This window comes from Lachancea thermotolerans (genome assembly GCF_000142805.1).
Source record: "Lachancea thermotolerans CBS 6340 chromosome D complete sequence".
NCBI lineage: Eukaryota > Fungi > Ascomycota > Saccharomycetes > Saccharomycetales > Saccharomycetaceae > Lachancea > Lachancea thermotolerans.
This window is the reverse complement of record NC_013080.1, coordinates 1,215,189-1,232,415: the sequence shown is the minus strand read 5'-3', so window position 1 is coordinate 1,232,415 and position 17,227 is coordinate 1,215,189. Positions and strand designations below refer to the sequence as shown.

At 45.2% G+C, this 17,227-nt stretch overlaps 9 protein-coding genes and 1 non-coding gene across 10 annotated transcripts; 3 read left to right on the top strand and 7 right to left on the bottom strand.

The window, feature by feature from the left end:
- Positions 1-131: 131 nt before the first annotated feature.
- On the bottom strand, positions 132-866 carry CTR3 (high-affinity Cu transporter CTR3; the record flags this gene model as incomplete). The annotated part of the gene is made up of 1 exon (XM_002553316.1): positions 132-866. The coding sequence occupies one exon, from the start codon at positions 864-866 to the stop codon at positions 132-134; it is 735 nt and encodes a 244-aa protein (XP_002553362.1).
- Positions 867-1,235: 369 nt separating this feature from the next.
- VIP1 (inositol polyphosphate kinase VIP1) lies at positions 1,236-4,580 on the bottom strand (the record flags this gene model as incomplete). Its single annotated transcript, XM_002553315.1, has 1 exon — positions 1,236-4,580. One exon carries the CDS (start codon positions 4,578-4,580, stop codon positions 1,236-1,238), a length of 3,345 nt encoding a protein of 1,114 aa, XP_002553361.1.
- Positions 4,581-5,831: 1,251 nt separating this feature from the next.
- UTP21 (rRNA-processing protein UTP21) lies at positions 5,832-8,651 on the top strand (the record flags this gene model as incomplete). The annotated part of the gene is made up of 1 exon (XM_002553314.1): positions 5,832-8,651. One exon carries the CDS (start codon positions 5,832-5,834, stop codon positions 8,649-8,651), a length of 2,820 nt encoding a protein of 939 aa, XP_002553360.1.
- Positions 8,652-8,706: 55 nt separating this feature from the next.
- On the bottom strand, positions 8,707-11,751 carry VAM6 (Vam6p; the record flags this gene model as incomplete). The annotated part of the gene is made up of 1 exon (XM_002553313.1): positions 8,707-11,751. The coding sequence occupies one exon, from the start codon at positions 11,749-11,751 to the stop codon at positions 8,707-8,709; it is 3,045 nt and encodes a 1,014-aa protein (XP_002553359.1).
- A 106-nt stretch (positions 11,752-11,857) lies between these two features.
- Positions 11,858-12,187, top strand: BLS1 (Bls1p; the record flags this gene model as incomplete). Its single annotated transcript, XM_002553312.1, has 1 exon — positions 11,858-12,187. One exon carries the CDS (start codon positions 11,858-11,860, stop codon positions 12,185-12,187), a length of 330 nt encoding a protein of 109 aa, XP_002553358.1.
- A 181-nt stretch (positions 12,188-12,368) lies between these two features.
- GAG1 (Gag1p) lies at positions 12,369-13,013 on the bottom strand (the record flags this gene model as incomplete). Its single annotated transcript, XM_002553311.1, has 1 exon — positions 12,369-13,013. One exon carries the CDS (start codon positions 13,011-13,013, stop codon positions 12,369-12,371), a length of 645 nt encoding a protein of 214 aa, XP_002553357.1.
- A 159-nt stretch (positions 13,014-13,172) lies between these two features.
- On the bottom strand, positions 13,173-14,006 carry RXT3 (Rxt3p; the record flags this gene model as incomplete). Its single annotated transcript, XM_002553310.1, has 1 exon — positions 13,173-14,006. The coding sequence occupies one exon, from the start codon at positions 14,004-14,006 to the stop codon at positions 13,173-13,175; it is 834 nt and encodes a 277-aa protein (XP_002553356.1).
- Positions 14,007-14,633: 627 nt separating this feature from the next.
- Positions 14,634-15,253, top strand: RPL31B (60S ribosomal protein eL31; the record flags this gene model as incomplete). Its single annotated transcript, XM_002553309.1, has 2 exons — positions 14,634-14,690; positions 14,966-15,253. The coding sequence occupies 2 exons, from the start codon at positions 14,634-14,636 to the stop codon at positions 15,251-15,253; spliced, it is 345 nt and encodes a 114-aa protein (XP_002553355.1).
- A 310-nt stretch (positions 15,254-15,563) lies between these two features.
- On the bottom strand, positions 15,564-15,798 carry SNR63. Its single transcript, XR_002432194.1, has one exon. It is a non-coding gene; the product is annotated as a snR63 (small nucleolar RNA).
- A 268-nt stretch (positions 15,799-16,066) lies between these two features.
- On the bottom strand, positions 16,067-17,113 carry DUS4 (tRNA dihydrouridine synthase; the record flags this gene model as incomplete). Its single annotated transcript, XM_002553308.1, has 1 exon — positions 16,067-17,113. The coding sequence occupies one exon, from the start codon at positions 17,111-17,113 to the stop codon at positions 16,067-16,069; it is 1,047 nt and encodes a 348-aa protein (XP_002553354.1).
- Positions 17,114-17,227: the final 114 nt, after the last annotated feature.

Genomic DNA, 17,227 nt, shown 5'->3' with positions numbered 1-17,227 from the left:
CTTTCTGCTGTAGCTTTAATTCTTACCCCGAAGTAGCATGAAAAAGGTTATTGATACTGTTGGATTCTATTAACAAGTAATTACTGTAGGGCTTTCTTTCTCAGAAAGCTGTCTTATCTTAAAAATGCCAATTACATACAGCATTTTCTGTCATTAACCTCTTTGTCATGAGCGACAGTATTAGAACCTCCTGCTCCACCACATGTCGCCAATGGTTCAAAATTAAAAAGTAGTCTACCAATTAGAGCGCCTATGAGACAGCTGATGATGATATAGCCGTTGTAATACATGAACAGCAACATGATAATGTAAGACAGCCCCCATTGAAGAACAAATACTAATGACCTCAGAATGTGGTCTAGCAAAGTAGGGAAAACGTCTATGTTAGTGGAGCAACAGCTTGCCATTCCTTCCAGTCCAGCAAACTCATCCTTCAAACTTGTCAAGAACCAAGTATGAGAGAGTGTGGTCCCAACAGCCTTCAACGAGGTTTTCCAATCAGGTTCAGCCAGTAGCTGCTCAAGCGTCTGCTGAGCTGAGTCCGAGAGCGATAATCCTGAGGTATCATCTGAGTTAGGGAGATTGCTATATTTCGCGAGCACCTTCAACTTGCGCCTTTTTGCTAGCTCGATGTCAAATTGCCTTGACACTCTATTAAGCCATTGAGCAGCTACAACCAACAAAAAGCATCCAATGCAAGAACCAGCAAACTTTCCTTTCGTGTCATTCCTCCAGGATCTGGCAATGAAGCATGTATCGATTGTATACCAATTCCACAGCATGGAGATTTTACATGTCTTCTTGGATGATGATGATGAGCCCATTGCCATCTTGATGAGGGGATCACTATCCAAGTAATTTGACATAGTGTTTGATGGAGTTAACTTAAGGCGTGCTAGTGATCAGATAAACAAAACAATGGTTGTGAGTTTGTCATAACTATGAACTTTACTTGGAGACACTGATTCATGGGCACGCTTATATTCCTTTGGCAAGCCGGCCCTATTTGCTCAATAATTTATCGATTTTAATTCAATTACTTTATTTTGCTCAATCTGCTCTCTAAAAAGGCAAGATGAGCATTTTGAGCATATACATCTCTCGGCTCCTGGAATGTCTTTAAGTTTATCAAAGAGCTCCAGCACATGTCTTGAGAGAGATTTAGGCCTTGTTAGGGTGCAGTGAGCAGATTAGCGGATTAAATGATGCTATGAGAAGTATGTTTTTAAAACACTCTATTTCTGGGCGGGGTGTGAAGAGGATTCAAACAAGGGCCCTTTCCGGAAAGTGAGATTCGGACTCGTTATGTTCACAGGCGTAAACTTTTTGGGCAGAATAACTCTGCTGAATTTGTTTCTCAGTTTTTGAGAAACATAGTCCAAATCTAAGTGTTTTGTCAGAGAAATTTTTGGAATGCAACTGATATAGTGCTTTTCGTCAAGCTGTACTTCCAAAGGATCTTGGGTGTGGCACCCAGGGGACATTTTCAGTCTCAAAGAATGAGCTTTCTGCCCAGAGTTATCAGTGCTCTCATATAATTCGAAATTGATTTGAGATAAGTAATCCAGCTCGGGCAACGCGTTGCGAGCAATCCGCATAGGTAGTCCGCTTTCGTAAATTATATTGAGCAAAGTGTAGATGTGCGATTCCTTTGTAAAATACGCGACGCAGGCAGGTGCGTCTTTTTTCTTCATGTCATCAATATCATTCAAAATCTGCTTTGCCAGTGGCAGTGAGGTCAGCAGCCCAATATCTAATTTCTCATTATCTTCGATACCGTACTCTTGTGGGCAGATGAAATCAAAGAGGACTTTCGAGAGTTTGTATAACTCACGAAGTTGCATAAATTTTGGATCATCGAATTGAGAGGATGGACGAGAAGTATTTGCACTGCTTTCGAGAACCCATCCTAGAGAACCTACGCTGCTACCCTTGCTGGAGGTCCCTCCATGCTGCGAACTCGAATCCGGGATCTTGAAGTTATTCATGGCCAAAATGTTGATAGGATAACGATCTACAAGAGAGTCTTTGCACAAATCGACGTTTGCCCTTGCAGCTCTCCCACTTGAAGCAAATATGTGCTCCAAGAATTGTCTATTGTGGAGTGCATCATATTTCATAGTGTCATAAAGCTCCGATATCTTAGCAGGATCAACCTTCTCGACGCTCACAAACTCTTTGAATAGCTTATCCCAACGTTCTTTGAAGAGCATAGGATCTTCGGCACAGCACCATCTGCGCTGCATATCTGCAACATCTTTCGTTTCGAAATTGTAATCCATGACGTGTTTGTGATAGTTCATCAGCTCCACTACACGTTTAATAACGAGATATGGTTCAGGCATTTTGGCGGGCCAAGCAAACTGACGAGGCGCCTCTTTGCCTTCTCTGAGGAGAGGCTTGAGCTGTTTTTTAACATTGTCCATTAAATCTTTGGCAGCGTTGCTGTCGTCAAGAAGGTCTTTCCTTATACTGATTTCATCACTCCCTAATTCGTCTGCCCCAAAAAGTGCCATTGCCCACAACTGCGCGGATGCTAAAACCCGTCTTTCTGAGGACGAGAAGATCTTGATGTTAGGCAAAATATTTTTATTGAGAAGATCGAAGTCCTGCCTCATTTGCTCTCCCAATTCGGTAGCCTGGTAACGGGCAGAGTGCGTTGGCTCACCTCCCCATTTCAAAATAAATTGGACTTTTTCAACTTCTTTCTCAGAATTTAATACTGGCTTCAATTGGATCTTCGTTCCAGGAAGGTCCATTTTCTTTTCAAGCGCATTGGCTAACACCTTCAACTTTTGGGGATCCTCGGTGTTCTCTTCTTGGGCAATTGTAAGGGCTTGCAGAACAACCTTCAAATCATTCACATTGCGTATAACGACTTCTTCTTTATGTCCCTTCAGCAAGGAAATAAAGATTGGTGACCTAAAAGAATGCTTAAACTTTTGTTTTGGAGTTCTGTCCGCGTGGCGGATGACGGTTACCAAACCCTTAAAGACCCATTTTTGGGTTTTTTCTTCTTTGATTATTGGTAAATTACGTTTCTCTAGATCCATTTTCTTCTTGGCCTGAATGAAAGTTTCCCTTAGGATTTTTGCACAGGCGTCATAATAAGCAGAATTGTCTTTCACAAACGAGAAACCATTTACATCAATGACATAAGAATTTCCATTCACGCGCAAAAGATCAAATCCACAAATCATCTGCGAAAATATCTTCGTCACTCTACGTGCAATTTCCTTTTCTTCTGGGGTTAACTCTGTCACGTACCTTATTTCCTTTCCATGTGTATTCCTGCGCACTATACCATCGACTACTGGAGATTTTCGCGTCTCAGCATGACAGAATCCCTCGCCCACTGTGTATGCTTTGACATCTTCAAAATTATCAGTATCCATAAATTCCTCGTAAATGTAAGATCCGTCGGTGCGAGGAGACTTGAGGCTAGGATCGAATTCAGAAGACTTGTTGCCAACTTTGCGGAAAAGACGCCTGCCGCCACCACCGTTTTTGGAGTGGTAGTAGATGTAAATATTATGATCTTCTCCATCAACAGGCTTTTCGACGAAAGGTTTTGTCATTCTCCTCCCTTTGACCTCCAAGGTATCGTCATCGACCATCTTCCACGCTGGCTCTTTGACGGGTTTGATCTCAACACCCCGCTCCAAAAGTTTTGCTCTCAAGGCCGGATCGACACGAGGCCCCCCGTCTCTGCTGATTTCTAGCCGTGGTGGCGTTGGAACCTTGGCGACGTCCAGTAGCTTTAAGCATAGTCTTCTGTCCCAAAGGACCTTCTGCATCTCAAGATCGTTTATGTAAAACGGTTTGCGCAGGTTAACGTAGTCAATGGCTTTACTAAGCGGGAAGCCCGACGAGAAGAAACTGATCAAAAAGTCACAAGTCGGCCAGTTTTCGTTGTTTTCATCCAAAATGACTTTGTCGCCAAAAATAATGGTCTCGAATTCACCATTCTGGATAAGCCGATTTAAAATATGCCTACAAGGCTTGGAGAGAACTTTGGCGTCCATAGCGCATACACCGATTTTGCCGATCTTGGGCAGCTGGGGCCTTCCTGAGTTCGAGGAGGGCTTGCGAGAAGATCCTGCGGAGCTGTTTGCGGAGCTGCTCGGGGTTTCAGTCGGGGTTTCGTTGCCCGAGTCATTGTTACTTGCCGATTCGACCGCAGCATGCTGGAAGTCCAAAGCAGAGTTCCCAGATGCCACTGTAGACGATTGGCCCAAGTTCGAGTTGCTTTTAAGTCTCTGGAGTTTCCCCCCTGGGTGAATGTTATCGTAGGAATTTGTAGGTGACAGCCCTGGCCTTGAGGAGCTTGAGGAGAGTTGGGAGCTAATGCTCACGGTACGGTCCAAGTTCAAGTCGCATCCTATATCTTCATCGATGTGAGACTCATGGGGACTTCCAGGAGGAGGCAATTTCAACGATGTATTTTCGCTAGCTGAGGTTTTAGGGCTAAAACCCTCTAAGATCGGCGCGATCGACTCCATGGCTTTCTTGGTTTTATTGTTGAGTAAGAGAGGTGACATAGACCCCTGGCCGGTTTCTTTAGGCTTAGAATCGCTCATTGCGCCTAGCCTCTCTTTCCTTAAAGTATCGGGAACTGGCAAAGCTAATATCAATTAGCTGAACTATGCGCGATGCAGGTAATTTCGTTCGCTGGCATGCAGAAAAAGACCCACGTGCAAAGTTGAATCTTTGAACTCGGAATATTGTTACATAAGCAACAAGCCTGTTAGGGCATTAAGATGTGGCACTACCAGTAGAGACTGACATCTTGAACTTAGATTAATGACTCAACCTGACTACAAACATCGGTCCAAGAAATATAGGACTCTTGGATCCTAAATCATGTCTACTAACGCCCACTGGTCTGTTCAAATAGATGGGGTGTCAGTAAATTGCGAAAATGATTGCGGTCAATATGAGGCTGAGGTCTTTCATCATAGAAAAGGCTCCGTAAGAATAGCATTTTGGGACTTAAAGTCCCCATACGCTCATCTGTATGCTTCAGATAATTTTGGGAAAAATACGACTTTAGGGTTCAATTTAACCTGTGTCGTTGTTCAGTCATATTCAGAGATTCCCAGTCGAGCGCTTCATGAATGGAAATGACTTACGCTATCTTCCTTTGTTTAGGATTTGTCAAAGATATGAATTTCTCTGCATTAAGTCCCAATTTTAAGATGGGAGGGGGCCATGTAGCCTTATGTCTAGCATGAAGGAATCATAGTTACGCGCCCTGACGCGTTTGAGATGCGTCTTCTTCATTTGATTATTTGGCCCGTAAGCTTATTCTCCAGGGTTGCGAAGCCGGATGTCCCTGTGGCGAGATCGTGAAACCAGCATCATCATATCCTCAGATGACAGATGACCTTCGTCAACCGAGCGCTGCATCGCCTGCACGCTAAAACAACATGAAAGCCAAAAGAAGTTTAAGACAGGTTTTGTGCAGCTGACAAGAGGTAAATTTGAAACGTGGTTAGCCACTAAAGTGACCTGGTGATCAAACTTTACCTTTCAATGTACCAACTCAAGTGCTGCCGTTATATCTCTAAAATAGTATAGCCAACTCTGCGAGTGGCACCCAGGCCAGTAGGAGCTCAGATCTCAAAAGTATCAGGGCTTCCGTGGTAGCTGCATATCAAAAATTGCCCTAGTACTTCCTGGAATATATTCAATGATCACCTATCTCCCATTGAGCTATGATTATATAATCATATACTGGGTCAGTTCAATTATGAAAAATTTCGAACTCGCAACGCGATGAGCTTCACGAACAATAAAACTTCCGATAACAAGCACAGTAGCTCGCTGAAATGACCGAATCTTACAAGAAGCGCAAGGTTCCGAGCAAGGAGGACGGTGCTCGCTCTTTTGCCAAATCAAAAGTCCTTTCCCCTTTCAGGGTTGTGGGAAATGTTTCTAATGGTGTACCATTCGCTGTTGGAACATTAGGTTCAACCTTTTACATTGTGACTAGTGTGGGCAAAACATTTCAAATATATGACGCCAACAACCTTAACCTACTCTTTGTTAGCGAAACAGAAACGGAGTCGGTTATAACCTGTCTTGCAGCACACTTCCAATATGTGTTCGTTGGATTCGGAAACAAGGTTGGCATTTACCGCAGAGGCAAGCTTGAAAGGCTTCTCCAACTCCCAGACACCGGTGTAACTGTTACTGACATCTGTGTATTTGGCGAGTTTTTGTGCGTCTCAGCAAACAACAACTGCGTTTACATTTTCAAGAAGGCTCCAGAGGACAAGTTTGCTACGATTTTCTACACCAAGTTCAGTGTTTCCCAGCTTCAAGGCTCGGAAATTGTTTCCATAATTCACCTGCCCACTTATTTGAACAAAATTGTGGTTGTGACGAAATCGAATGTCTTAGTGTACAACGTCAAGTCTGGAAAGTTATTATTTGTTTCTGACGAGTTTCCACACCAAATAACTGCTGCCGAGTCTGCACCAGTACTGGACGTTGTAGCTTTGGGCTGTGCTTCGGGGGAAGTCATTCTATTCAATGTTAAAAAAGCTCGCAAGATTCGCACGATTAAAACTCCTGTTCGCGTATCCTCTTTGTCTTTCAGGACCGATGGGTCCGCTCACTTGGCCGTTGGTGCATCTAATGGTGACTTGATTTTTTACGATTTAGACCGCCGTTGCCGTATTCACGTTCTTAAGAATGTGCATAAAGAGAATGCTGGTGGAATATCTAGAGCCTGTTTCCTAAATGGTCAACCAATTGTTGTCACTTCAGGTAATGATAATCAACTGAAAGAATATGTTTTTGATCCTTCACTCTCTCAAGGTGATTCAGAGGTTGTTGTGCAACCTCCACGTTTCCTGAGATCAAGAGGTGGGCACTCAAAACCCCCCAGTTCTATCCTCTTCGCAGACAACCAATCCCATTTTATTCTTTCCGCTTCAAGTGATAGATCATTTTGGGGGTTTTCGTTGCGCAAAGACGCACAGTCTCAAGAGCTCTCGCAGAGGCAGCACAAAAAGAAGGATGGTGGCAGACTTGCGGGGAGCACTATGAAAGAGAAGTTCTCTGAAGTACTGGCTATGGCCATTGAAAACTCTAGGCAGGGCGAGTGGGAGAATGTCCTTACTGCCCATAAGGACGAAAAGTTTGCAAGAACTTGGGACCTTGCTACCAAAAGGGTTGGTAGATGGACACTAAACACAATCGACGATGGCTTGGCGAAAAGCGTTGCTATCTCACCCTGTGGAAACTTCGGTTTTGTCGGATCTTCCAACGGCGGTATTGGTGTGTATAATCTCCAAAGTGGCTTGCCTAGAAAGAAATACAGACTGCACAAAAAGTCAGTAACGGGCATCGCTGTTGATGGGATGAACAGAAAAATGGTGTCTTGCGGGTTGGATGGGATAGTGGGATTTTATGATTTCAGTAAATCTTCGTTTTTGGGGAAACTCCAGCTGAGTGCACCCATAACGTCTATGGTTTATCATAGGTCCTCCGATCTTTTTGCTCTTGCATTGGACGACTTTTCTATTGTTGTTGTTGACGCAGTAACTCAGAAAGTTGTAAGGCAGCTCTGGGGCCACTCTAACAGAGTTAGTTCGTTTGACTTTTCCCCAGATGGCCGCTGGATTGTCTCCACATCTTTGGATTCCACTATCAGGACATGGGACTTGCCCACTGGAAGCTGTATTGATGGTGTCAGACTTGACAACGTTGCCACAAATATAAGATTCTCACCAAATGCCGACTTCTTAGCGACAACCCACGTCAGTGGAAATGGAATTCTCATATGGACTAACCGCGCACAATTTAGAGCATTCCCTGCAAGACAAATCGATGAAGAAGAGTTTGCTGGAATTTCCACATCTGTGTCTTTTGGACAAAATGGTGCTTCGATGCTCGATGGTGCATTCGACGCAAAAGAGTCGAATGATATGGGTGAAGTTGATTTTGGTCATTACGCATCTGTCGATCAAGTGAGCAGCGACTTAATCACACTTTCTCTCGGACCAAGAAATAAACTACAAACGCTCCTGAACTTGGATGTCATCAGACAACGCTCAAAGCCAATCGAACCTCCCAAAAAGCCTGAGAAAGCGCCCTTTTTTCTACAGCTTACTGGTGAAAAGGTGGGTGACGATACCTCTGTAAGAGAAAATGTGGCCACACAAGATGCCTCCGAACTAGAAAAACAGAGAGGCGTTCAGAACAAACAGGCCGAGGCGGAGGACAAATTGATGAAGCACAAGCCGATTGTGGCTAGTTTCGAGTCCCAATTTACTAAGTTATTGAGAGAAGGAAGTCTCGACAAAAGTTACTCACAGTTTTTGGATCAACTGATAAATCTTTCTCCTGCATCGGTTGATCTTGAAATCAGATCCCTCAATTCGTTCGAGCCTTTCCACGAGATTATATGGTTTTTGGAGGCCTTGACAGAAGGACTGCTCTCAAATAAGAATTTTGAGCTTTACGAAGCTTTCATGAGCTTGCTGATGAAAGCACATGGTGATGTTATTCACACGAACAACCAGAATGAGGGTTTGTCCGCAGCACTGCGGAACTGGCAAGAAGTTCACGCACTTAAGGACAGGCTAGACGATATCATAAAATACTGCTCAAGCGTGGCAAATTTTGTCTCGACTGCTTAATTACTTACGTGTAAATCTAGCTTACCTGATTAGTCAAGCCATTAAAGTCTATAAATCACTTTAGTAAGTCGCCCCAAATCTTATGACGATTGCCCTTTTTAGCTTGTAGCAGTTGTTCCATGGACTTTCCGCAGTTGTAGTGTGTAACAACTTCTGCGTTTGGTGTATCATACATCAAAAACGTCTCGCCAGTGTTGCACTTTAGGTGCTTGTGACACACGTAGCATTTTTGCGCGTCACCAATTATGCAATATCTAGTTAGCTCGTTATTCAACTGATATGTTTTGTCAACCAATGCAACCTGTAGCAGGTTCCTTTCCATCCTTGAAGTATATCTCCTATTCGAAGAAGCCTCGATCTCCTTCGACAATATTTGATTTAGGTCTTTCAGTTTCATGTCGGCTGGCAGCTTTTTGAGGGTCTCAATACTATCAAGCCTGGGGCCATGTTCCTTCAAAAACTTCAAAACGTTTTTGAAGTCGCCATCATTGAGTTTTGCTTTCTTGATTAACTTATCAAGGAGCTTACTAAAAAGTGAAAGCCCTGTCTCAGCATCATTGACATAAACATCGTAGCAATAAGCTGAAGCAAGGTTGTAATTTGAAAGATCTCCTACTAGGATTGCAAGAGATTGCCCATGTTCTCCCATGATCTTCAGAGGGTACACCTTGAGTCTTTTCACGAGACGGTCAACTCCGTTGGTAGATTCGTCCGAGTCAATGAAATTCTGGAATAGTCTTAGAACCGTGCGTGGCTCATAACAGTCAGTTGACCTCAAAAGGGCCTCTAGCTTTTTTGCATTCTTGTCATCATGGATGTTCTCAAGATATCGCTGGATCAAATCCATGTAGACCTTCTTTTGAGTTGTCTTAAATGCGTCAATCACGAACTCTAGGTACTTCAGTGATAAGCTTTGGTCGAAACCGTTGATGAAGTCATACGCATTGATAAAGTCATACCTTGAACAATTTGGACTGAAGTTCATGAATACACTAGATATGACAAATTCTTTGTCTTCGGGAAATTTCTCAACAAGCCACTTGGTATACTTGAAAATAGTATCAGAATCCTGTTCTGGTAGCTTTTTGATATATTCCACCACAACTGTTTTGATATCATTTGCAACATCACTTTGGTGTTCAGATTTGATTTGACTCTCTAATCCAATCAAAAGCTTCAGTGCTAGCTCATGTTCGCCTCTCTGGTAGTAAAAATCTACCAATTCTTGTATCCTCTTATGTTTGAGCAGCTGTTTTTCCACTGTTTCAAAGTCGCAGGAGTTTTTGACCCTAGTAAAAGGGCCAACCATGGAGGGATTAAACTTGAGATAGACGTTGAAGAGAGTGGTATCAACCATTTTCAGGAGGGTACCCACATCAAGCTCTTGACCATGATTTATCTGAAAGAACCTTATCCCAACCTTTATTTTTCTATCTTCCAGTTTCCATTCAACCTTTTTTCCATTGGCTAGGTTATACAAGACCCTTCTTGTATCTGTTAAATAAGGAATGCACCATTTGATGATGTACTGAGTTGGAATTTGTTTTATAGGCTCGCTATTAAAAACACTCGTACCGCTCGGCATGCTATCTTGTAAGGCATCAGGAACAAAATCAGAGAAGCAATAGCCAATAACAAGCTCGGGTGGGGCTAGGAACTTAATAAAGATGTCAAAAATCTCCTTTATGACAAATCCTTGCAGCTTTGAAAGCCTTTTAACTAAGTTAGGGTCTTTGGGGACCTGTTCGAAACACCTTTGACAGCGTTCGAAGCAGCTTAAGCTCCATAGAACATTCAAGTCACGAAGCTTTAATGCGTATAGATCTAGTGTCTCCTCAAGGTCATCGCACTCAAAGCTTTCGCACAGAGCAACTCGGTCATGAGGATAAAGGATGGCTTCGCAGAAGATTATTTTCTTCATTGATAGTGACATCCCTGAACTTTCTAACTCCTGGTAAGCAGCTTCATCAGAAGAAGCATCTGATTCATCAGTGATAAACACTCGGTAAATTTGCAAGTTGTCCTCAGATGTCCATACCAGTAATGTAGAATCTGGCGTTCGAAAAACCTTCTTGATTCCTTCTTCCACTTGCAAATCCAAGTAAGGGAGTCCAAATTCATAATCGACAATCCTCACTGCTTTTTTGCTGTTAAGAAGTAGAAACTTCGAAGACAGATACTGCATACAGTCAAAATCGGAATTTGATTCATAAAATTCATGGCCGTCCCTCACAGACATATAAAGTAGCTTGGAATCATCCGTAATCAATTCATAAATCTTCTTTTGTTTTCCATCCATCATCTTGGGATGCGGTTGACTAGCGGGTTGAAAGATCAACTTTTTGTTGTGAAGCTCGCCATTAGTATCATGGACTTTGAAGAACTGCCTAAAACTCATTTTCCTACTCAAAATCGATTCATTTGATGAAGCAACGGGCTCATTCGCCTTTCCAGACTTGAATTTATGAGATTCCATTTCTTTGATAGCATCCTGAATGCTATGAGGATACGTTGGAGAAACAACCTTGTCGAACACGGTCAGATTCGTGTTGCTTAGCTTCCAGTGATAAGTGCTGTAATTAGTTGCTATAATGAATCCGCCACGGCCCATTTCAGCTGACATGACCACTTCGTCCTTGCTGTTGAGATTAACTTCCAAGACGCTGCTGAAAGTGCGGTCTCTCCACAGAAAAAGCTTTAAGCTCGACGCCTTTTTAGGACGGTATAGTAGAGCGGTAGTTGTGTGACATGACTCGGACTGCCTTTCAAATACCCAGGCCTGTTGGATGCCTCTCTTGTCCACAATCTTGTCAAACTGGTTCAGATTTGTACTGTTTAACAGGACTATGCTCTTTTCGCATATGGCGAAGACTGTGCTCAGTTGATCTGAGTAAAGCAGATTGTTGATAACTGTATCTGTATCATTTCTTTTCAATAAGTGGCTGTAGGTGTGAGATAACTTCAGTGCATGTCCCTCAAAAGCGTAAACTAGGACGTCTCCGGCCGCAGTTGAAACTAATAGCTTCGCAGTCTCACATATTGGCAAAATCGAAGTCACATCATCAGCAAGGGTTGATGATAGTAGTCTGGCTGTGAGCATCTGTTACTTGGTGATAATTCACGCGTTCTTTTCATAGTAAAAGAACCTAAACTTTCAAAGGGCGAACAATCTAAGATAATATTACCGATGATCAACTAAGACCCCAATGTCGAAGGCATCCAAAGAAGCTTTGCTTGAGCGGGCATTGAATAAGATCACCAAATCCCAGACGAACACCAACGTCGCGGAGGCTCACGAAGAGATTGAAAGCAACTATGCCTACATAAATGAAAAACAGCTTAAGAGACTGGTGGAGCTTCATGATACCGAGTTCAAAGACAAGTGCGTTGTGCCATTGCAGAGGCTATATTACAAATACAGCGATACGGTCCTCTGCGATGGGGACTTGCAGAACTGGGCCGAGCTAATAGACAGAGATATTAGGGTGTTGGAAACCACCTTGGCCAAAGTGAGAGATAACCAGTCTGGAGGGTGATGTCCTGGCTTCACGAATAAAGCGGAGAAAGCACCTAACGCAACGTGCTTGGGGTTTGTGCTGTCAACAGGCTGATCCTAAAGTACTTGCTAATTCAAATTAATATACAGCTGCTACAAAATGCGTCTTTTGCGCCTTTATTTCGGCAAGTGCTCATGATTTCCCAGTTTTGAATGTCTTTTCACGCCAGTCCCTTTGCAGCCCTTTCCCATTTCTGAGTTTCTACCCAACCCGCGTTGACGACTTGCATCGCGTCCTGTAAGTTGAGAGGCCGCTTCAGCGGTACTCCGTCCACGACCAGCTTGCGGTAAATACGAACATATTGGCGCGGAGCAATCTCCTTAAACACCTCTCTGTTTTTCTCTGCAGTTTCTAGATAGGAACCGTTTGTAGTTGAAACCCACAGGTCACGCCTCCTCCTCCAGACTTCCTCGGCTCTCACAAAAGGCTCCCCGGTGGCGGCTCGCAGCTTGGCACATTCTTGCACGACATCAAATGTTGCAAAGGTCTGCGCATCTTTCGCTCCCGGTGCGTCGCCCGGCTCTTCGACCTCTGAATCTAATTCATCCTCTTCATCTGTTAAAGGCATCTCGCGCGTCAGTGTCACAGACGTACTGCTGTTCCGCTCCTCACTAGTCCTTTCCTGAGAGGCTCCTTTGCTCGGTCCAGTGTCGAACAACCCGTTGACAGTGTTGTACTCTTCGCTGGACTCCGTATCAAGGGCCTCTTTCGACATCTTGTGGAGCCCCACTTTGCATCTGTGAAGAAACTGGCGTATGGAGCCTCCGAGAGGAGAGCTCGAGGATTTGCGAGCTTTAGGTACCATCTCAGGTTCACGATAGAACCGCGTTCTGTACCCCAGGTTTTTTGAAACTGGAGGGTGTGTCGGTTCGATAGCCGGCTCCAATATTTTTTGAATCGTTAAAGCCCGACGCTTATCATGTGACCTTCAAACAACCGTGCCAGTTTGCACGTGTCACGACTCTCACCATTCAGTGGTCTTGGTACAATCCTGTAGCGGGATGTTCTGGGTCGAGGTATCTCGGGGCTTAACCTCGATGGAGTAGATACCGTAACTGAGGCCGTCGTGGCAAGTGTACCAAGACCTCGACTTCAGGCCGTTTTTCAGACTGGAAGAGTAGGTCTGAAGCGGCGGCAGCAGCAGGATATCGACCTCGAGGTCGTACGCCGTGGGTGCAGGCGGTATGGTGCCAACCACGTGGTCTGGATCCGCGAGGTTGGCTGGTGTCCGGGCATGAAACTGCGGGCTGGAGCTGGGGATCACGCCGCAGTGCCTGAGCACCAGCAGGATGTCAGAGTCGTCGGTGTATATGTCGGACCCCCATAGCTCATTGTTTGTGACGTGCAGGTTGGAAGAGTGAGGCTGCGACATCGCGGCAATGTCTTCGTAGCTCACCTCGATCGACACCAGGCAGTTGATGTCCGAGGCCTGGTACTCCGGCAGAAATGGGCGCGGCATGATCAGCCGCATATACTCGAGATCCGGCTCCATCTGCGCCACGCTCTCACGCGCTTCGGCCCCGCTCCACGCGTTATAGCGCAGCGTGCCCAGGTGCCTCCTGTTTGCTGCGTAATGCGCCGCAACCAGCTCCAGGATAGGCTTGGAGTTGACTTTCGCAGCTGGAGTACCACTGTGAGGCCCGGAGCCGTTTTCCCCGCCGTGGAGCCCAGCCTGGTCTCGAGAGGGGGCCGGCTCCTGTCCATGCGTTCTCGAAGAATTGAGAATTGTCTGTTGTAGGCTGTATATTTGCGATTGTGTTTGCCGATACGCCTCATTCATATCTGTAATTGCAGCCATTTTCAACTACACATAAATATGCCGTTCGCAGTCTAGATTTCTGTTCTTTACCCTAAAACTCAACTAGCTCATCTTCTCTAAATGCTTAAGGGTTATTATGCTGATCTAAAATATACTTGACATCCACTATTGGACATTTTACGCTGAGTATGTGACTGCTCTCCACCCATACACGCCATTCAGCACCCGTGCATTCTTCAATTTTCACTTGAAAATGTTTTGCGTGGTTTAGTTTTGTAGTTTCTGCTAACCATATACGCCGCATAGAAATGTACGTAGGTGAGAAAGTGGAGGCTCTTCTGATCGATCAGAGGGACGCAAACCACACTGAGCCAGGGCACTGGATGGCAGGCTCCAGGCTGGGCGCCCGCCTGGGCTTCTGCCTGGCAGTGGCCTCCCCCAGGCGGTACGGCGACGGCAGCCTAGCTCCTCTGCCTACCGTGGACGGAGCTCTCGCAGGAACCCGGCCCAGCCACAGAGTCCCGGCAGGACTCCCCCTGCCTAGCTCGGGGGAAGGTAGCGGAGGTGGGCTCTGATGCTACTGGAAAAAAAAGTTGGGTTTGACAAAAGTGAGCACTAGCGCTGTTCGTAGCTATTATTCACAAGTAGAAGCACCAAGTGTACGAAATGGCCGGTTTGAAAGACGTTGTTACTCGTGAATACACCATCAACTTGCACAAGAGAGTATGTCCATATTGGAAATAATGAAACCAGTGGGAGAAACGCGCAGGCGCGACACACCGGAGGAGATGAGAATTATCGCTGGTCGCTGAGGCCCGGGCTCCTGTGGGCCGACGGACTGACAGAGTTCTAGAATACGGGAATACACACCGTGACCATGACCGCAGGGCGTGGGACCGGAGGTATGCCAGGATCTGGTGTTCGCGTCGAAGGGCAGCGCGTTTGCGTTTATAACATGGCCCACAATCTTCAATTACAGCTTTACTAACCCACCGCAGTTGCATGGTGTCTCTTTCAAGAAGAGAGCTCCAAGAGCCGTCAAGGAGATTAAGAAGTTCGCCAAGTTGCACATGGGCACTGAGGAGGTGCGTTTGGACCCAAGATTGAACCAGGAGGTCTGGAAGAGAGGTATCCAAGGTGTTCCATTCAGATTGAGATTGAAGATCTCCAGAAAGAGAAACGAGGAGGAGAACGCCAAGCACCCATTGTTCTCTTACGTGGAGCCAGTTGTGGTTGCCTCCGCCAAGGGCTTGCAAACCGTCGTTGTTGAAGAAGATGAAGCTTAAATCTACTGACCGGGTAGGACACATTTCCACAAGAATATTGTAGTTTAAGTTTTATGTAAAACGTTCAATAATAATATCAAAACGATTATAAGAGGCGCGTCACTCAGTACTCGGAGGTGGCTATAAAGCTACCAGTTCGCCCTATGCATGGACCTAACACCGGCAAGGAAGCAGCACGCGGTTCGCGGGGGGTCTTAGCCCGTTACATAATAATAACAATGAATTTTGATTCCTATAAAACACCTAGACACTATACAGAACTGTTAGTAACCGAGGTCGGTCAATTGGGGCCACTCGGGGAGTTCTACTGGCATTCTCAGTGTAACTATGACATAAAAGTACTAACCACTCATCACATTAAAGGACCCAGGACCCACATTACCCAGGCCGTGAGAAACAGACGCCAAAACGGTGTCTGCTTCAAACCTGAAGCAATGGAGACACGCAGCCACAAGGCTGTGCGGGATGTCCTAAAAACGCCTCTTGCGGAAGCGCTCTGTTCTCAATAGGCCAGCAAAAAATTGAAGTTTATCATCATAAAATGCGAACAGTAAAATCCCCCGCGCGGCAAATTAAGCAGTAGCATAACATACTCCTTACTAACCCGCCATAATGCCTGCACAAGCGACTTTTAAGCCCGTTGGCGAGGCATGAAGCACTAAACGCGCATGGTTTCTAGTCCAAATGAGATTAAGATAGTTCAGAAATTTTTCAGCCTTTTCCTTACCCAGAAACGGGTTACCCTGTAAATAAGCAGCAAAAGAGAGGGCATCGGGCAGGACGCTGAGGTGGAGGGTTATGTCTATAACAATTTTATGGTTTTGAATGGCTCTTGTAAGGAATATCCGTGGCCTCCGCAAATCCTTGCTCCCCGAATCTCTTTAACACAAAGTTGTAGTCAAACCAGTCAATTAAATGGGAAGTGTCTTTGATATTCATGAGCTCATTGTGCAGGGACTTCTCAAGCCCCATGCTACCGAGCATGCAGTGAAGATGGTGGAGTAGTAGCTGGTGCGGCAGGCCACCAAATTCCATAGTGTAATGCCAAAAAAGTTCTAACGCGCCCCAGGGGCAAGCCTTGAAGCCGCCAAAAAGCGCAGGGTTGTCTAAAAGGCCCCTTACGGCCATTACTCCATCCGCTCCAGTGTAGTCCAATATCTTTTGGAAGTCACTCATATCGAAGCAGTCGCCATTGGCGATTACAGGTACGTTTCGACTCTTGATCTTTTGCGTAATAAACTTTATGGCGTCGAGGTTGACCGGTTCAGAAGATCTCGTTGTTCTTGTCCGCCCATGAATAGTAATCCAATCGACACCGGCATCACAAAGTTGGTTACAAAGGTCCACGGTCTGGTCCCAGTTGTCATGAATCCTTATTTTGGTTTCCAGTCTTACCTTGTCACCGTATTTAGTCTTTACAGCGGAAACCATGCTTGACAAAAGTTCAGGATTATAAATCAGCGCAGAACCTATTCCTTCGCGCACCTGTTCCTTTATAGGACACCCACAGTTTATGCCGATTCCGTCACAGTAAGGGCTTACCATCTCGACAAACCTAAGTAGGTCTGTAACGTTATTCACTCCAACCTGAACGATCAATGGAGAATCACTTTCATTCGAGCTAAAATCAGCCATTCTAGCGTGGCAGTTACGCACGTATTCACGAGCGAGAATCATTGGCGTGTAAACGATATCGACGTTATAGTGGCGGCACACTTGACGGAATGGCAGCTTGGAATATCTCACCATTGGTCCCGCAATGGTCACGGCCCTTTGGTGTGTGGCTTTCCGAGTCTTGATAATGTGCAAAGGATCATTCTTCTTGGTCAGAATCCTAGCCTGCGGGTACTTGCTCGACATCAAGGAGGTTTGCAGATATCCGAGTTGGGCGAGCTTCTATAGGTTGAAATTGCTTTGTTTTACGAGAGAACAATGGTTGCAAGCGGCTTAATACATTTATCCCAAAAAAAAGAG